Source organism: Sminthopsis crassicaudata, chromosome 1, assembly GCF_048593235.1.
Source record: "Sminthopsis crassicaudata isolate SCR6 chromosome 1, ASM4859323v1, whole genome shotgun sequence".
In the NCBI taxonomy this organism is placed as follows: domain Eukaryota; kingdom Metazoa; phylum Chordata; class Mammalia; order Dasyuromorphia; family Dasyuridae; genus Sminthopsis; species Sminthopsis crassicaudata.
Window position 1 is genome coordinate 45,043,034 of NC_133617.1, and position 16,565 is coordinate 45,059,598.

Below are 16,565 nucleotides of genomic sequence, written 5' to 3' on the forward strand. Positions count from 1 at the left end.
GCTGACCTGCACTGGAACAGGGATTCTCCCCACCTGAAAGCTCTCTAAGCTAAGAAAATCCCAGGTCCAGTCCCTATCCCTGATTCCTGTCATTATAACACAGATGTCTCGTGTGTGGGAAATCCAAAAAGGGATCAGAGTCTGCTCCACTCTTTCCAAGGCTCAGCTCATGACAAAACTGAATTGATGTTTCCCTTCTCTTTAAATGGATCAAAATCCTTGCAAATCTCTCCCTAGACCAGCATAAATCAGAATGTTTCTCTCTTCTGTGTGTCTCTGTCTCCATCTGTCTTCTCTTTTTTTCTGTCTTTTCTCTATATTTCTCTCTCTGTCTCTCTGTCTCTCTCTCTCTCTCTCTCTCTCTCTCTGTCTCTCTCTTTCTCTCTCCTTTCTCTCTGTCTCTCTGTCTCTGTCTCTCTGTCTCTCTCTGTCTCTGTCTCTGTCTCTCTCTCTTTCTCTCTCTCTCTTTTTCTCTCTTTCTCTCTCTCTGTCTCTCTCTGTCTCTGTCTTTCTCTTTCTCTCTGTCTCTCTCTTTCTCTCTCTCTCTCTTTCTCTCTCTCTCTCTTTTTCTCTCTTTCTCTCTCTCTCTGTCTCTCTCTGTCTCTGTCTCTCTCTGTCTCTGTCTTTCTCTTTCTCTCTGTCTCTCTCTCTCTCTGTCTGTCTCTCTGTCTTTCTCTCTCTCTTTTTCTCTTTCTCTCTCTCTTTTTCTCTTTCTCTCTCTCTGTCTCTGTCTCTGTCTCTCTGTCTCTCTCTGTCTCTCTGTCTCTCTCTGTCTCCTCTCTCTCTCTCTCTCTCTCTCTCTCTCTCTCTCTCTCTCTCTCTCTCACTGTCTCTCTGTCTCTCTCTGTCTCTGTCTCTCTCTGTCTCTGTCTCTCTGTCTCTCTCTCTGTCTCTGTCTCTCTCTCTCTCTCTCTCTCTCTCTCTCTCTCTCTCTCTCTCTCTCTCTCTCTCTCTCTCTCTGCCATAAGCACTAGAATGCCCAGGGGACACGGAGGGAAATAAACACCCAGCAGTGAGTTTCTCCACTCCGCCCTGTCCACCATACTTCCTACTTCATGGTGTATACAAGCAAGATGAGGAACTCTCTCTCTCAGCTTCTCTCTCCAACAAATCCCCAAGGCCAGATTCAAATAAATATCACCAAACTGGAGAACCTGGGAGAGACTCTATTTGCCATTTCTTGAGTCTGACGTATCTATGGCAACACTCAGCCCAGGAACCAAGGGGTTAGATTCTATAAAGAATATTTCCCAAAAGCAAATTCAATTTCCTCATTCCCTTTCAGTCTAAAATGGAGATCATGGGTTCATAGATCTAGCAGAAAAAGAGACCTCAAAGGTCGGCCAGTACAGCACCCCCATTTTTCACATGACTGACCTGGAACCCAGAGAGACCAAGTGATTTGTTGAAAGTCACACAGGTAGTAAGTCGGGCTGTCAGCCCAGCTGCCTCTGGGTACAGACTCAATTCTCGGACTTTAGGCCCAGGATTCTTTCTCCACCAGGGCAGAAAACCCCTCAATTCCCTGAACTGAAAACATTTGGTGAAGAAAGGATTAGAAGGATCACTGGTCATTAAGAAACCCTGAAATAAGGGATCTAGGAAATATCTGCTGCCAGCCGGCACCTGTTCTGATCTGGAGCAACTGTCAGGGCCTCCTTTGGGGATCTTCCTGGTGCACCATAGGGCCAGTCACAGAAACCTTCTCCCTGTTACCGCTGCACTGACTCACCATCCCCATCATCATCATTGCACTTCTGATTTAGATTTTCCTCACAGCAACCAGTGAGGAAGACATAAAGTAATACCACGTTCTGCAATTGTCAATGCTGAAAAATTACCCATGCATATATCTTGTAAATAAAAAACTGTAATAAAAAATTAAACTAAAAAAAAGAAAGTAATACCATACCCATTTTGCAGAGGAAGACACTGAGTTGCCACGTGGTAGCTCTCCAAGGTCAAGATTCAGACCCAGGAAGACCACTGGAGAGTGTCAAGAAAAGGGCTCCAGAATGGTAACAGTGGGTGAGGTGGGAGTAGGGAGAGGGGGATGATCCATTATTGTGCTGAAGTTTATGAGTATCAATCAAATGAGCCAGTTACGGCAAGCCTGGTGAACGCAAGGCTTGGAGTGGGGGTGGAGGGCCCACAACCACTGTCTCCAGTGTCCCAAGGGCCGTCACGTGGACGAGGGATTGATCTTGCTCAGTTTGGATGCAGAACTGGGGTAAAGCAAATTTAGTCTGGATAAAAGGCCAGACTTCCTCCATACCGGGATAGTTACCCCAGAGTTGGTCTGGAGATACAGGACCAGGTTCTCCAACACCAGAGGAACCCAAACAGAGTCTGGAAGGCCACTTCTTTGGGATCTTGTAGAAGGGAACCTCACTGGACGTTAACTGGGCCCTCTGAGCATCCCTTCCAGCTCTGATTCTGAGACTCTGCCGAGTGTTTGCTCAATACCCTGAGTCTTCCAGATGCCGGAGGGGGGGAAAGGGGGACCTGTGGGACACTTCCTGGAGCCTGGAGAAGATGGAGACGGCACAGAGCTTCGCACCAAGGCAAGGGAGCCAATTCTGACGCCGCCCAGGTCCAACTGGTTTTTCCTATCCCAAGGAGGAAGTAGGGAGATTTATTCTTCACATGCAATCGAGGTGGAGGGGGCGGGAAGAGCTAAGCAGGCCCTGCTCCATCTCTCCTTTGTGGGATCCATTCAGCTGGAAACTTTGTTCAGCACTTTCTAAAACCAGAAAAGAAAATCAATATATTTTCCTGGCAAACTAGCAGGTTGGAGGCGTTGAAGCCGTGTGAGTGACTGTAGCAATAACCATTTCTTATTTTCTAATCAAGCAAGCAATTTTCTGTCACATTTTATTGAAGCCTCCAATCATCAGCGGCACATGAGGTTTCCAGTGGAACAATCTGGGCCCAGAGAGCCCCCCACCCCTGCACGGGTCCCGCGGCTGCTGGGCCAGCAGGGTCGCAGCCCTCCCATTAGCTCCCAGCCAGAGGTTTCTCAATCCTCCCACTCTCAAAATCAGCGCTTGCTTTCCCCCAGTTAGATAATCATTCCACCTTCTTGGGTGACAACTTGGAAGAGGAAGTGTAATTCCCATACTACTAAGTCAGTTGGGGAAGTTTGCAGTTCTCCAAGAGCTGGCTCCAGCATGAGTTTTCACCTAATTCTACTTGACAAGGGTCCCCTGCGAGGTCACGGTGGGCAGAGCCCACTATTCAGCGAGAGAATAGGATTTCTGTCCTACCAACTTTCTGTCTCCCACACATATCCCCCGGGACCAGCTGTGTCCCACGGACACTGTCACGGGGAGCCACGAAGACCAGACATGTCCCTCCTGAACGGCTCCCAGTCATCCCCAAGATTACTCCCATTCCATTTCACAAAAATGTATTACGCCTCTGCTGCGTGCATTAGAGCGGCCCCGCTAAGGCTGAAGCCCGTTTCAGATGTGCCGTCTCACACTCAAACTGACTGCGTGACCCTGGCAAAGTGGCTCAGCCCCTAAGGGCCCCTGGCGGCTCCCTGGCACTGAAAATCAGTTACCACGTATGGATCCGAAGCGAAGCCAGCTGAACTGGGCCGTGAGTGTACACAGCAGCAGCAGTGCTATAGTGACCCACTGTGAATGGCGCGGCTCTTGGTCAAGGCCATGATTTAAGACAATTCCAAAGGACCCATGATTTAAAAAAATGCCATTCATCTCCAAAGAGAGAAGTGACATCATCCCGCTGATGCTTGAACATTTTCAGTGATGAGAAACTCATTATCTTTCATTTTTTTCCAAAACCTCCTGTTTTCCAACAAGCTCCTGAACTCCTCCTTCGTGTAACTGCCCGACATCGGTCCAAGACCTGCTTCCTAAAGTGAAGCAAAATGAATGCACTCCCTGTCCCTGCGACGGTCCACATCCACCGACGCTTTGTTTAAGTCAGCCTGGGAGGACATCAGCTCGGATTCTCCTCATTTTTGTCGCCATACCCCTAGTGAGTAGTATATAATTCTTAAGCGATTGTTGGATGGATGGATGGATGAAGTTCCTGCTGTCTCAGATTCAGAAGGAGATTAAAAAGGAGATGAGGTCTCTGCTGCCCTCTTATAGTTCGCCAAGGAGGCATATATATCTGCTTCTCATGGAACAGACATTTTAGAACGGTGGCCCTCCATCGTGTCCTCAAGCCCACATCACTTCCAGTGGCTTGCCTCTGACAGTGCCCGCCCACCCCAATCCCCCCGGTCCCTGCCCCAGGAGCATCCCTCCCTCGTGATCCAGGAATAAAAAATCTATATGGCATCGGGCAGGGCTGCTAGTAGTACTTTCCCCAATACCTTCACTCACTAATGACATATATATGTCCCGGGAGCACAGACGCTGTCCTGGGAGCACAGACACTGTCCCGGGAGCACAGACACTGTCCCGGGAGCACCTTTAGGCACAGATGCCGTCACGAGGGCTCTGGGAAAGGGCAGACGCCGTCACAGGGGGGCCATAGGGGAGGTGATACAGAACCACCACAGGGCAGATCCCACCACAGGGAGCCAGGGGCAGAGAGATCACAAGCCCACGTCTGTTTCTCTAAAGCCCTGCTCTGTTTCCCCATGAGCTCACAAGGGTTTCTCCTCTCAACCACAGGCACTCACAAAGGAGACACGCCCGCACTCACCCACCCAGAATGGGAAAGGCCTGCCAAGAAAAACCTTGTCTTCTCAGTGAACAAAAGTATGATTAATAATTAATTGCCTGATGGCTAATTAGCATTCCCTCAGGCAGATGTCTCCAGATTTCCTTGGGTTTGCAGACATCACCCACAAAGCCACATCAGGAAGGCAGCCCTGTCTCTGTAGCTCCCCGCCTCGCCCCAGCCCCACTCCCTGGCCAAAGAGAGGAGGAGACTGACTCCCCACCTGGAGAGGCTGTCACCATGGAGACACGGAGGGGAGGCCCCTGGGTACCGCAGGAGACCCATCAGGCATCTATGGCAATGGGACTCCCACTTCTAAGCCTTCCAACTCCACTAAGGACCAGGACATCGGCTTTCACGGGGACGGGGGCTAGGGAGAGATGCCCAGGACAACAGCCTTGAGTCAAGGGCAGAGAGATGTTGTGTCCCCTCCCCTGAGAGTAAGAACTGTGTTCTCAGCCCTTGGCACAGTGTCTGGCGCACAGTAGGATGCTTAATAAATATTTATTGATTGATGAATCACGTCTCCTCTCTGCTCAAAAAACTTCAGTGACTTCCTCTTGCCTCTCGGATAAAATAAAAATGTCTCTGTTTGGCATTGAAAGCCCTTCACAGTCTGGCTCCAAGCTGATTACACATCACTCCTCCTCACTGCACTCTGTGTTCCAGCTGAGCTGGCCTATTTACTGTTCCCAGAACAAGACATTCCATCTCCTACCTTAGTGCATTTGCCCGGGCTGTCCCCCCTCCCCGGCATGCCCTCTCCCCTCTCAGCATCCTGGCAAACCTGGCTCTTTTCAGCTCAAGCACTGCCCCCATTCAAGGGGACCGTCCTCCTCCTTCTGTAAACCTCTTCCCATGATGTCGTAATACAAACATACATTTATATGTCTGGGGGGGGGGAAAGAGACAGGAAAGGCAGACAGGAGAGAGAGACAGAGAAAGAGAGCCAGAGACAAGAAGAAACAGAGAAAGAGAGACAGAGAGAGACAGAGAGACAGAGAAAGAGAGAGAAAGAGAAACAGAGACAGAGAGAGATAGAGACAGAGACAGAGAGACAGAAAAAGAGAGAGACAGAGACAGAGAAACAGAGAAACAGAGACAGGGAGAGACAGAGACAGATAGAGAGAAACAGAGAGAGACAGAGGAAGAGAGACAGAGACAAGGAGAAACAGAGAAAGAGAGACAGAGAGAGAAAGAGAGAGAAACAGAGAAAGAGAGAGAAACAGAGAAAGAGAGAGAGAGAGACAGAGACAGAGAAACAGAAACAGAGAGAGACAGAGACAGAGTAAGAGAGACAGAGACAGAGAGAAACAGAAAAAGAGAGACAGAGAGACAGAAACAGAGAGAGACAAAGACAGAGAGAAACAGAGAGAGACAGACAAAGAGAGAAACCGAGACAGACAGAGAGGCAGAGAGACAGAAACAGAGAGAGACAGAGAGAGACAGAGAAACAGAGACAGAGACAGAGTAAGAGAGACAGAGACAGAGAGAAACAGAAAAAGAGAGACAGAGAGACAGAAACAGAGAGAGACAGAGGAAGAGAGACAGAGACAAGGAGAAACAGAGAAAGAGAGACAGAGAGACAGAAACAGAGAGAGACAGAGGAAGAGAGACAGAGACAAGGAGAAACAGAGAAAGAGAGACAGAGAGAGAAAGAGAAACAGAGAAAGAGAGAGACAGACAAAGAGAGAAACCGAGACAGACAGAGAGGCAGAGAGACAGAAACAGAGACAGAGACAGAGTAAGAGAGACAGAGACAGAGAGAAACAGAAAAAGAGAGACAGAGAGACAGAAACAGAGAGAGACAAAGACAGAGAGAAACAGAGAGAGACAGACAGAGAAAGAGAGAAACCGAGACAGACAGAGAGGCAGAGAGACAGAAACAAAGAGAGACAGAGAGAGACAGAGAAACAGAGACAGAGACAGAGTAAGAGAGACAGAGAGAAACAGAGACAGAAAGAGAGAGACAGAGAGAAACAGAGACAGAGAAAAACAGAGAGAGACAGACAGACAGAGAGAGAAAAAGGCAGACAGACACAGAGACAGAGAAACAGAAAGACAGAAACAGACAGATAGACAGAGATATGGATGGATGATAGAGAGTTGGCCAGGGGGTACCACAGTGCATAGAGTGCCAGGTCTGGAGTCAGGAAGGCTAACCTTCCTGAATTCAAATCCAGCCTCAGACACTTACTAACTGCGTAACCCTGGGCAAGTCATTTCACCCTGTGCTCAGTTTTCTCATCTATAAAATAAGCTGAGGAAGGAAGTGTTAAATTACTACAGGTTCTTTGCCACAAAAACCTCAAATTGAGTCACTAAAGATCCAATACAAGTGAACAACAACAATATATACATAGACATATAACGTATAGAGATCGACACATAATTTTATAAATATAAATATGCATAGATATATGACTTGGCCAGAGTCATGTAAATAGTCAATAACTATAGTAACTCAGTGTGATCCCAGCTCTTGACATAAGAACTCACTATTTGATAAAAGTTGCTGGGAAACTTGGAAACTAGTATGGCAGACACTAGGCACTGACCCACACTTAACACCTTATACCAAGATAAGGTCAAAATGGGTTCATGATCTAGACATAAAGAATGAGATTATAAGCAAAGTAGAAGAACATAGGACGGTTTACCTCTCAGACCTGTGGAGGAGGAAGGAATTTGGGCCAAAGAAGAAGTAGAGACCATTATTGATCACAAAATAGGAAACTTTGATTATATTAAGTTAAAAAGGTTTTGTACAAATAAAACCAATGCAGACAAGATTAGAAGGGAAGCAGTAAACTGGGAAAAAATGTTTACATACAAGGGTTCTGATAAAGGCCGCATTTCTAAAATATATAGATAATTGACTCAAATTTATAAGAATTCAAGCTATCCTCCAATTGATAAATGGTCAAATTTTGGACAATTTTCAGATCAAACAATTTCTAGTCAAATGAAAAAATGTTCTAAATCATTATTGATCAGAGAAATGCAAATTAAGACAACTCTGAGGTACCAATTCATACCTCTAAGATTGGCTAAGATGACAGGAAAAGATAAAGATGAATGTTGGAGAGGATGTGGGAAAACTGGGACACTAATACATTGTTGGTAGAGTTGTGAACTGATCCAACCATTCTGGAGAGCATTTGGAACTATGCTCAAAGGGCTATCAAACTGTGCACACCCTTTGATCCAGCAGTGTCTCTACTGGGCCTGTATCTCAAAAAGATCATACAAAAAACAAAGGGGACCCACATGTACAAAAATGTTTGTGGCAGCCCTCTTCATAGAGGCAAGAAACTGGAAACTTAGTGGATGCCCATTAGTCGGAGAATGGCTGAATAAGTAGTGGTATATGAAGGTAATGGAATATTATTGTTCTATAAGAAATGATCAGCAAAATGATTTCAGAAAGACCTGGAGAGACTGACAGGAACTGAAGTTAAGTAAAATGAGCAGAACCAGGAGATCATTGTACACAACAACAGCAAAATTATACAATGATCAGTTCTGATAGACGTGACTCTTTTCAACAATGAGATGATCCAGGCCAATTCCAATGGTCTTGTGATAGAGAGAGCCGTTTACACGCAGAGAGGACTGTGGGAACTGAATGTAAATCCCAACAGAGTATTTCCACTTTTGTTGTTGTTGTTGTTTACTTGCATTTTCTTTTCTTTCTCATTTTTTTCCTTTTTGATTTGATTTTTCCCATGTAACATATTGTGGAAATATGTATAGAAGAATTGCACATGTTTGACATATTGGATTACTTGCTGTCTAGGAGAGGGAATGGGGGAAAGGAAGGTAGGAAGTAATTTGGAATACAAAATTTTGCAAGAGTGAATATTGAACACTATGCATATGTTTTAAAAATAAAAACTTTTGTAATAAAAAATGGCAAAGTCAGAAAAAAAGGAAAAGAAAATGTAATGTTAAAGATTATACATTTTGTAAAAAGAAAAAATAGCCAATGTCTGAGGCTGAATTTGAACTCAGATCTTCTTAATTCCAGATCTACTCCAGTACCTAGCTGCCTCTCGAGGCAGGGAGGGGAAGGGGAAGAAAGGAACAGGACAGCAGGATATAGGGAGGATGGAGAATGATCTTTAAAATTCCTTTGATTAAGGGCAGCTAGGGGGCGCAGTGGATAGAGCACCAGCCCTGAATTCAGGAGGACCCGAGTTCAAATCTGGTCTCAGACACTTAACACTTCCTAGCTGTGTGACCCTGGGCAAGTCACTTAACCCCAGCCTCAGGGGGGGGGGGGGGAAATCCTTTGAATCTATGTTCCCACAAGGACCTTTGTGGAAAGTGCCAGGGTTCTCCTGGAGCCTGCCCCTATTGAGTTGTTTGTTACTTGGATTTTAGGTAAGGAGAAAGGAAGCAAAACAAAAACCAGCTAATATTTATCCTGCTTTCGATGACCAGCAAATTAATCCAAATTGTGTGCAAGGCAGCAAGTTGCGGGGCAGACAGGTCAGACCGTGCCAGGAAGCCAGAACTTCAGGTGCCGGGTCCCAGCTTGAGGCTGATGGATGGCTTCTCACAGAGCTGGGAGATGCCCAGCATGCCTTGCAGACAACTCTGTAAATTTACTTTGTCAAGAAGGAAACCTGAACTCAGCAATAAAGCTTAAGGTAATGACTTCTTCAGCAGGAAGCTGGCAATTTCCTGTCAGCCTCTGGTTACAAATGGCCAACACTCAGGTTAATTTTCCACTGGCTCCCAAGGGAACAGACCTCTAGACCCTTCCACCTCCACTTCTGGGAGTAAGCAGAGATTCCTGCCCATGCCAGGAAGCTCTGAGGGAAGGGCGCAGCCCATCTCAGGACTCAGTGGATCTAGAATCAAAAGGAATGGAACCCCCCTGAGGACAGGGACTGTTCCAATTTATCTAGAATAATGTCGGCACATAGTAGGCATTTATCACGAGATCATAAGAAGGGATCTCAGAAATCAAGGCTGATCAAACAACAATAAATCAGCATTATCTGAGTATTATTAATGAAGGTCATTTATTTAGCGACTCCTGCGTGCTGGGTGCTTGAGGTGTCAAGAATGAAATAATTGCTACTGAGAACTTCTTGCAATTTTAAAAATTCACTTGTTCATTTTCTAGCTCATTTTCCAGTGGAAGCCACTCTCCTCTTGAAAACCAGAGAGATGCGCTGATGATCCGTAAGGGTCCTTCCGACTCTCAGTCCTGTCTGCTCTCGCCTTTCTGGCTCCTCTCTCTGTCCTGGCTTGGGACCAGCACTCTATGTGTATTTGCTGAACCCTACTCTGCCCTGTCTGTGCTACACCCGCCTGAGAGAGGCAGGCAGGTAACCATCCTCTGTTAAGAGCCATGTGCCCTGGGCTAAGTCCCGGAGATACAGAAACAAGGCAAAAAGAAAAAAGCAGGTCCTGCCCTCAAGGAACTTACACTCTCTTGCAAGAACACATAAAAGAGAACTGGAAAGGAGGGTGGAGGAAGAGAAAGAGCAACATAATTAGAAGTATAACTGGGAGAGCAAAAAGCAAGGCAGATCGGGCTCAGGCAGCAGGTGGGAGAGCAGGGAAGTGACTTACACACACTCACGGGAAGGTCCGGAAGGACAGGAACAGGGCCATGGGGAGCTCCAGCAGGTGAGGGAGCAGGTTAGTGACCAGGTCGGTGACCCCCATATTCCATACCTTTGGGTTAGTAGTCCTACATCTTTAAAGCCCTCCCTTCCACTTCTGAGAGTCTCCAATTTCCAAACCCACAGCCATGTCTGCTCATCTCTCACCACTACCCTATCCAGCCCCGTTCTTTCTTCTGAGTTAAACTTCCCCTTTATCTGTTTTGTTCATATTTCTGAAAATGTAGCCCTCACTGAAAACTGCAGGCTACTTGAGGATGGAGAATATGGGTTTCTGCTTTGGGATCCCTAGCACCCAGCGAGTGTCTGACATGGAGCAGGGCTTAACAAATACTTGTTGATTGATTGATTGATTGACAAATTTCAAGTACTGTCATTGTAACCGGCTTCCTCAACTGGAGAGTAAGCTCTTTGAAGGCAAGATCTGCTGGTTTCTTCTCTCCCTGGCTCCTCTGCATGACATCTCATGTATCTGACAGATGGACAGCCAGAAGGAGAGTCAGGGAGACAGGCGGATGGATGGTCAGACAGATAGACTGGTAACTAGACAAGTAGACAGACAGGCAGGCAGATAGACACAGATAGGCAGCTAGGGAGATAGGGAGGCAGACTGACAGAGAGGCTGACTGGCAGACAAGCAGGTAGACAGGCAGGTAGATAGACAGATAGTCAGGCAAACTGACAGGAAGGAAGACTTCCAGGAGGGCAGATTAGCAGGTACAGGTAGATTGGTAGATAGATAGACAGATAGGCAGACAGACAGACAAACAGGTAGATAGGCAGGCAGAGTGACAGACAGGTAGACAGGCAGGCAGACAAGCAAGCAGGTGGACAGATGGACAGATAGACAGATGGACTGGTAGATAGATAGACAGATAGGCAGACAGACAGACAGACAGACAAACAGGTAGATAGGCAGGCAGATGACAGACAGGTAGACAGGCAGGCAGACAAGCAAGCAGGTGGACAGATGGACAGATAGACAGGTGGACTGGTAGATAGATAGACAGATAGGCAGACAGACAGACAAACAGGTAGATAGGCAGGCAGATGACAGACAGGTAGACAGGCAGGTAGATAAGCAAGCAGGTAGACAGATGGACAGATAGACAGGTGGACTGGTAGATAGATAGGCATACAGACAGACAAACAGGTAGATAGGCAGGCAGAGTGACAGACAGGTAGACAGGCAGGCAGATAAGCAAGCAGGTGGACAGATGGACAGATGGACAGATAGACAGGTAGACTGGTAGATAGATAGGCAGACAGACAGACAAACAGATAGATAGGCAGGCAGAATGACAGACAGGTAGACAGGCAGGTAGATAAGCAAGCAGGTAGACAGATGGACAGATAGACAGGTGGACTGGTAGATAGATAGGCATACAGACAGACAAACAGGTAGATAGGCAGGCAGAGTGACAGACAGGTAGACAGGCAGGCAGATAAGCAAGCAGGTGGACAGATGGACAGATGGACAGATAGACAGGTAGACTGGTAGATAGATAGGCAGACAGACAGACAAACAGATAGATAGGCAGGCAGAGTGACAGACAGGTAGACAGGCAGGCAGATAAGCAAGCAGGTGGACAGATGGACAGATGGACAGATAGACAGGTAGACTGGTAGATAGATAGGCAGACAGACAGACAAACAGATAGATAGGCAGGCAGAATGACAGACAGGTAGACAGGCAGGCAGACAAGCAAACAGATGGACAGATGGGCAGGTAGACAGGTAGACTTGTAGATAGACAGACAGACAGATAAGTAGACAGGCAGGCAGACAAGTAACAGGCAGGCAGACAGACAGGTAGGCAGAAAAGCATAAAGATGGGCATATAAGGAGACAGACAGAGAGAACAACACTCCAGGGTTTTTTTTTTCCTTCCCAGCCCAGGGACAGTGGTATGAAAGGGAAGGGAAGGCGAGGAGGAAGGAATATGCTAATAATAATAAGGTACTAAATAATAATAAGAGATGCCACAGGGAATCTGGCCCCTAGACTGGCAGGAGCCATGAGCTCTTCAGATGCCCCTCACAGATAACTGGCAGCCGCTATGATGGCAGCTCAAAGATAAACCCCGGCTTCAAAACAAGGCTCCCCATCTTCTGGGGCATGGCTGTCAGAAGCTCTAGCTGACACTCCTGACCCTAATCCTGGCACAAAGCCTTGCACGTGGTGAGAGCATGATCAGTAAAATGTTCTTGATGGATTGCAACAGGAATCTGGTTAAAGACCAAGAAACAAACAAACGAACATAGAGGAAAATGTGCTTTCAAGGGCTTGGGTGCATTGCCCATTGGGTTTTGAGTCCTAAGATCTGGGTCCAAATCTTACTTAAAGAAGTCACTTGACCTTTCTGAGTCTCGGTTTCCTTGTCTGTCCCAGGGTCACTTATTGAGAAATGGAAGAGGGTTACACTGGCCTCTTAGGCCTTCCGGCTCTAACTCTCCGAGCCGATGAATTGGATTAAAAGGAGGTAAGCTTCTTGGAAGAAGTAGCCCTAAGACCAATGCTTTGAAGAATGATAGGATCTGGGAAAGAGATGGCCATTCCAGTTTGCGGAATGGGGTAAGCAAAGAGACTGACAATGGGGATGTGGCGGTGACTGGCTTGACTGAGGAGAAGCATCATCAAGGTTTGGCTGGTTTGGGGCTAAGACCACTGGGCAGTTTGGAAACAGGAGTTGGGCTCCACCTCAGAGCCAGGAAGAAGTCTGGGGCTCTGGGGAGTTTGAGGAGACAGAAGAGGAGAAGGCAGGCAAAAACCTCTGGGGAAATGTAAGGATCACTTTCAGAGGAACAGGAATCAGGGACGGCTTCATCTAAGAAGTCCTTGACCTGGGATTTTAAGGGAGAAAAAGATTTCAACAAGTGATGTGTGGAAGACGGACCTAGGGGAAGCATCTGAGTCTCTGCAATCGAATTTCCTAGTTGTATAAAAATCCAGGGGCTTCTGTGAAAGTGCTCCCTAAGGCTGAGACCTCCTTACAAATCATCTGAACAATTCCCACTAACACCTCCCAGCTGGAAGCAGGCGGCATCTCTAATTTCTTACCTGGCAGTGTTTCTCTGAATTTGTACTTTGCAAACTTCAAATGCGTGCAATTCTCAGAGCTAAGATCCTGTGAAATCACAAAAATAATTAATATCTGTTAGGCTTAGATGGAGCAAACCCACTCTTACATTTCAATTAAAGAAGCCATCTGGAGCGGCAGCAGGAAGGGGGTAGAGGGACAGTCTCAAAGTCAAGAAGTTCTGGCAGTTATGTGGCACAATAGCCTGGAGCCAGGAAGAGCCGGGGGCAAAGCCAGCCTCAGACATGGGCTACCTGTGTGACCTTGGCCAAGTCACTACACCCTGGTTGACTGTTTCCTAACTATAAAATAAGAATGATAACACCATCTACTTCCCACAGCTTTTGTGAAGATCAAATGAAGACTCATTTTCCTGAGTTTGAACCTGGCTTCAGACACTTCCTAACTACGTGACCTTGGGCAAGTCACTTCAGCCTATTTGCCTCAGTTTCCTCATCTGTAAAATGATCTAAAGAATGAAATGACAAACCACTCTAGGATCTTTGCCAAGAAAACTTCAAACAGGGTCAGGAAGAGTTAGATATGACTCAGCCATAACAATTACCTCAGTATAAGTCAAATTAACTGAGTAACCATAGAGAATTTCTCAGGACCCCCAAGAATCTCTCTACTACTATAAGCCGAGAGGCAACGGTAGACTAGTAAATGTTTAACCACCAACTTGAAGGTGGGGAGAATGCATTTTAAAATTTAATCTGCATTTTAACATTTTTCTCCATTACTTTCTTAAGTTTAATCAATAAACAAAATAGGAAATTAGGGCTCCATTTATGGCATTTGCAGACTTCTAAGGTGTAAAGGCTGAATCAGGCTCCATAGAGGAACTGTTTATTGGTCATGATGAACAAAATTTCTACCTCCTGAATCTTCTTGATTCTGAGTCCAGCACTCTATCCTCTGTGCCCACATCGAGCATCATCTGGAACAAGGTCTGTTTCTTTCATTTTCAGGGCTATCTCTGAGCCCTAAATTTTCCATGAACAGGAAAGGGATTCTCTCCTGGGAGTAGCTCAGAGGACGTTCCAGGTATAGGCTATCAAGCCAAATTAGAATTATTTCCAGGACTAGTCGGCTCTGAAAACCTATTATGCTAAGAGCTTAGCCAGCCAAGGGCAGGTTGGCCTGACCTGGAACATCAGAGCTGAAAGGACTTCAGAGATCATCATCAAATTTGTAGCTGGCATTTGAGAAGCATGTTTAAGGTCTAAAAATCTTTTAGATCCACTATTTCCTCTGACACAATAGACTCTAAAATAAGTTAGTTGTACCAGAATTATTTTTCTCAATTAATTATCAATTTTCTTTCTCCAACTCATTTTACTTAGTTTCCTGAGTTCAAATCTGATCTCAGATATTTAGTAGTTATGTGATCCTGGGTAAGCCACTTAACCCTGTTTGCCTCAGTTTCCCCAACTGGAAAATGAAGGAAATGGCAAACAACTCCAGGATTTGTGCCAAGAAAAGCCCAAAGAGGGTCACAAAGAGTCAGCCACAAACGAACAACAAAATTGCACATATCATCCAGGGTTGTTTGTGAGGATCAAATAAAACCTGACACATGGTAAGTGCCTGACAAATGCTCATTTCCTTCCTTCCTCCCTTCAAGTAGAAATTGCAAGCTCAATGAGTCAGCATTGTGATAAGGCAGCCAAAAACGCAAATGAGATCTTAGGGGACGTTGTTGGGCAAAGCTTCCAGGAATAAGGAAAGTATGGTAGCACAGTCCTGCTCAGATCCTCTCCAGAGTAGCAGGCTCAGTTCTGGGCACCGTGACCTAAGAAGGGCATTGACTGACTGGGTGCTGTCCAGAATATGGTTCTGAAGGACCTCGAGTCCCTGCTATAAGAAATCAGACTGAATGAGTGGGGGTTATTTCTTATAAAGAAAAGAAGGCTCAAATATGGATATAAAGAAAGAGAGAGGCAGAGAGAGAGAGAGACAGAGAGAGACAGAGAGAGACAGAGACAGAGAGAGAGGAGAGAGACAGAGAGAGACAGAGACAGAGGAGAGAGAGAGACAGAGAGAGAGAGAGAAAGAGAGAGAGAGACAGAGACAGAGACAGAGGACAGAGAGAGAGGAGAGAGACAGAGAGAGACAGAGAGACAGAGAGACAGAGAGAGACAGACACAGAGAGAGAGGACAGAGAGAGAGGACAGAGAGAGAGGAGAGACAGAGAGAGAGAGAGAGAGACAGAGAGACAGAGAGAGACAGAGACAGAGAGAGACAGAGACAGAGAGAGAGAGAGAGACAGAGAGAGAGAGAGAGAGAGAGAGAGAGAGAGAGAGGAGAGAGAGAGACAGAGACAGAGAGAGAGAGAGAGACAGAGAGAGAGACAGAGACAGAGAGACAGAGAGAGACAGACACAGAGAGAGAGACAGAGAGAGAGGACAGAGAGAGAGAGAGACAGAGAGAGAGAGAGAGAGACAGAGAGACAGAGAGAGACAGAGACAGAGAGAGACAGAGACAGAGAGAGACAGAGACAGAGAGAGACAGAGACAGAGGACAGAGAGAGAGAGACGAGAGAGAGAGAGAGAGAGAGAGAGAGAGAGAGAGAGAGGAGAGGAGACAGGGAGACAGAGAGAGAGAGAGAGAGAGAGAGAGAGAGAGAGAGAGAGAGAGACAGAGAGAGGACAGAGAGAGACAGAGAGAGACAGAGAGAGACAGGAGACAGAGAGAGAGAGACAGAGACAGAGAGAGAGACAGAGACAGAGAGAGAGACAGAGAGAGACAGAGACAGAGACAGAGACAGAGACAGAGAGAGACAGAGACAGAGAGAGAGACAGAGACAGAGGAGGAGAGAGAGAGGAGAAAGAGAGGAGAGAGAGAGAGAGAGAGAAGAGGAAAGAGAGAGACGAGAGAGGAGAGAGAGAGAGACGAGAGACGAGAAGAGAGACGAAAGAGGGAGAGGGAGGAGAGACGACGGGAGACAGAGAGAGAGAAGACGAGAGAGAGAGATGGAGAGAGAGAGAGAAAAGAGAGAGAGGGAGAGAGAGAGAGGAGCCCACAGAGAGAGACCAGAGACGAGAGGACCCAGAGAGACAGAGACAGAGACAGAGAGAGAGGACAGAGACAGAGATGAGAGACAGAGACAGAGAGAGAGAGGAGAGAGAGAGAGGTCAGAC

General features: G+C 46.6%; 1 protein-coding gene across 4 annotated transcripts in view; it reads right to left on the minus strand.

The window, feature by feature from the left end:
* The window catches only part of LOC141561024 (uncharacterized), a 117,887-nt gene that overhangs the window by 11,109 nt on the left and 90,213 nt on the right, over window positions 1–16,565 (minus strand). The window contains exons 5-6 of one of the 4 annotated variants that reach the window (XR_012487943.1): window positions 13,404–13,470; window positions 902–2,743 (exon numbers count right to left, since the gene is read on the minus strand). Coding sequence is in view for 1 of the 4 variants with exons in the window: in XM_074299964.1 (XP_074156065.1) it covers window positions 10,933–12,183 (1,251 nt within the window). In the remaining 3 variants the exon portion in view is untranslated. Of the gene's footprint in view, window positions 1–901; window positions 2,744–10,540; window positions 13,187–13,403; window positions 13,527–16,565 lie in introns of those variants that run through there. The other 3 variants (XM_074299964.1, XR_012487942.1, XR_012487939.1) reach the window with 3 other exon arrangements.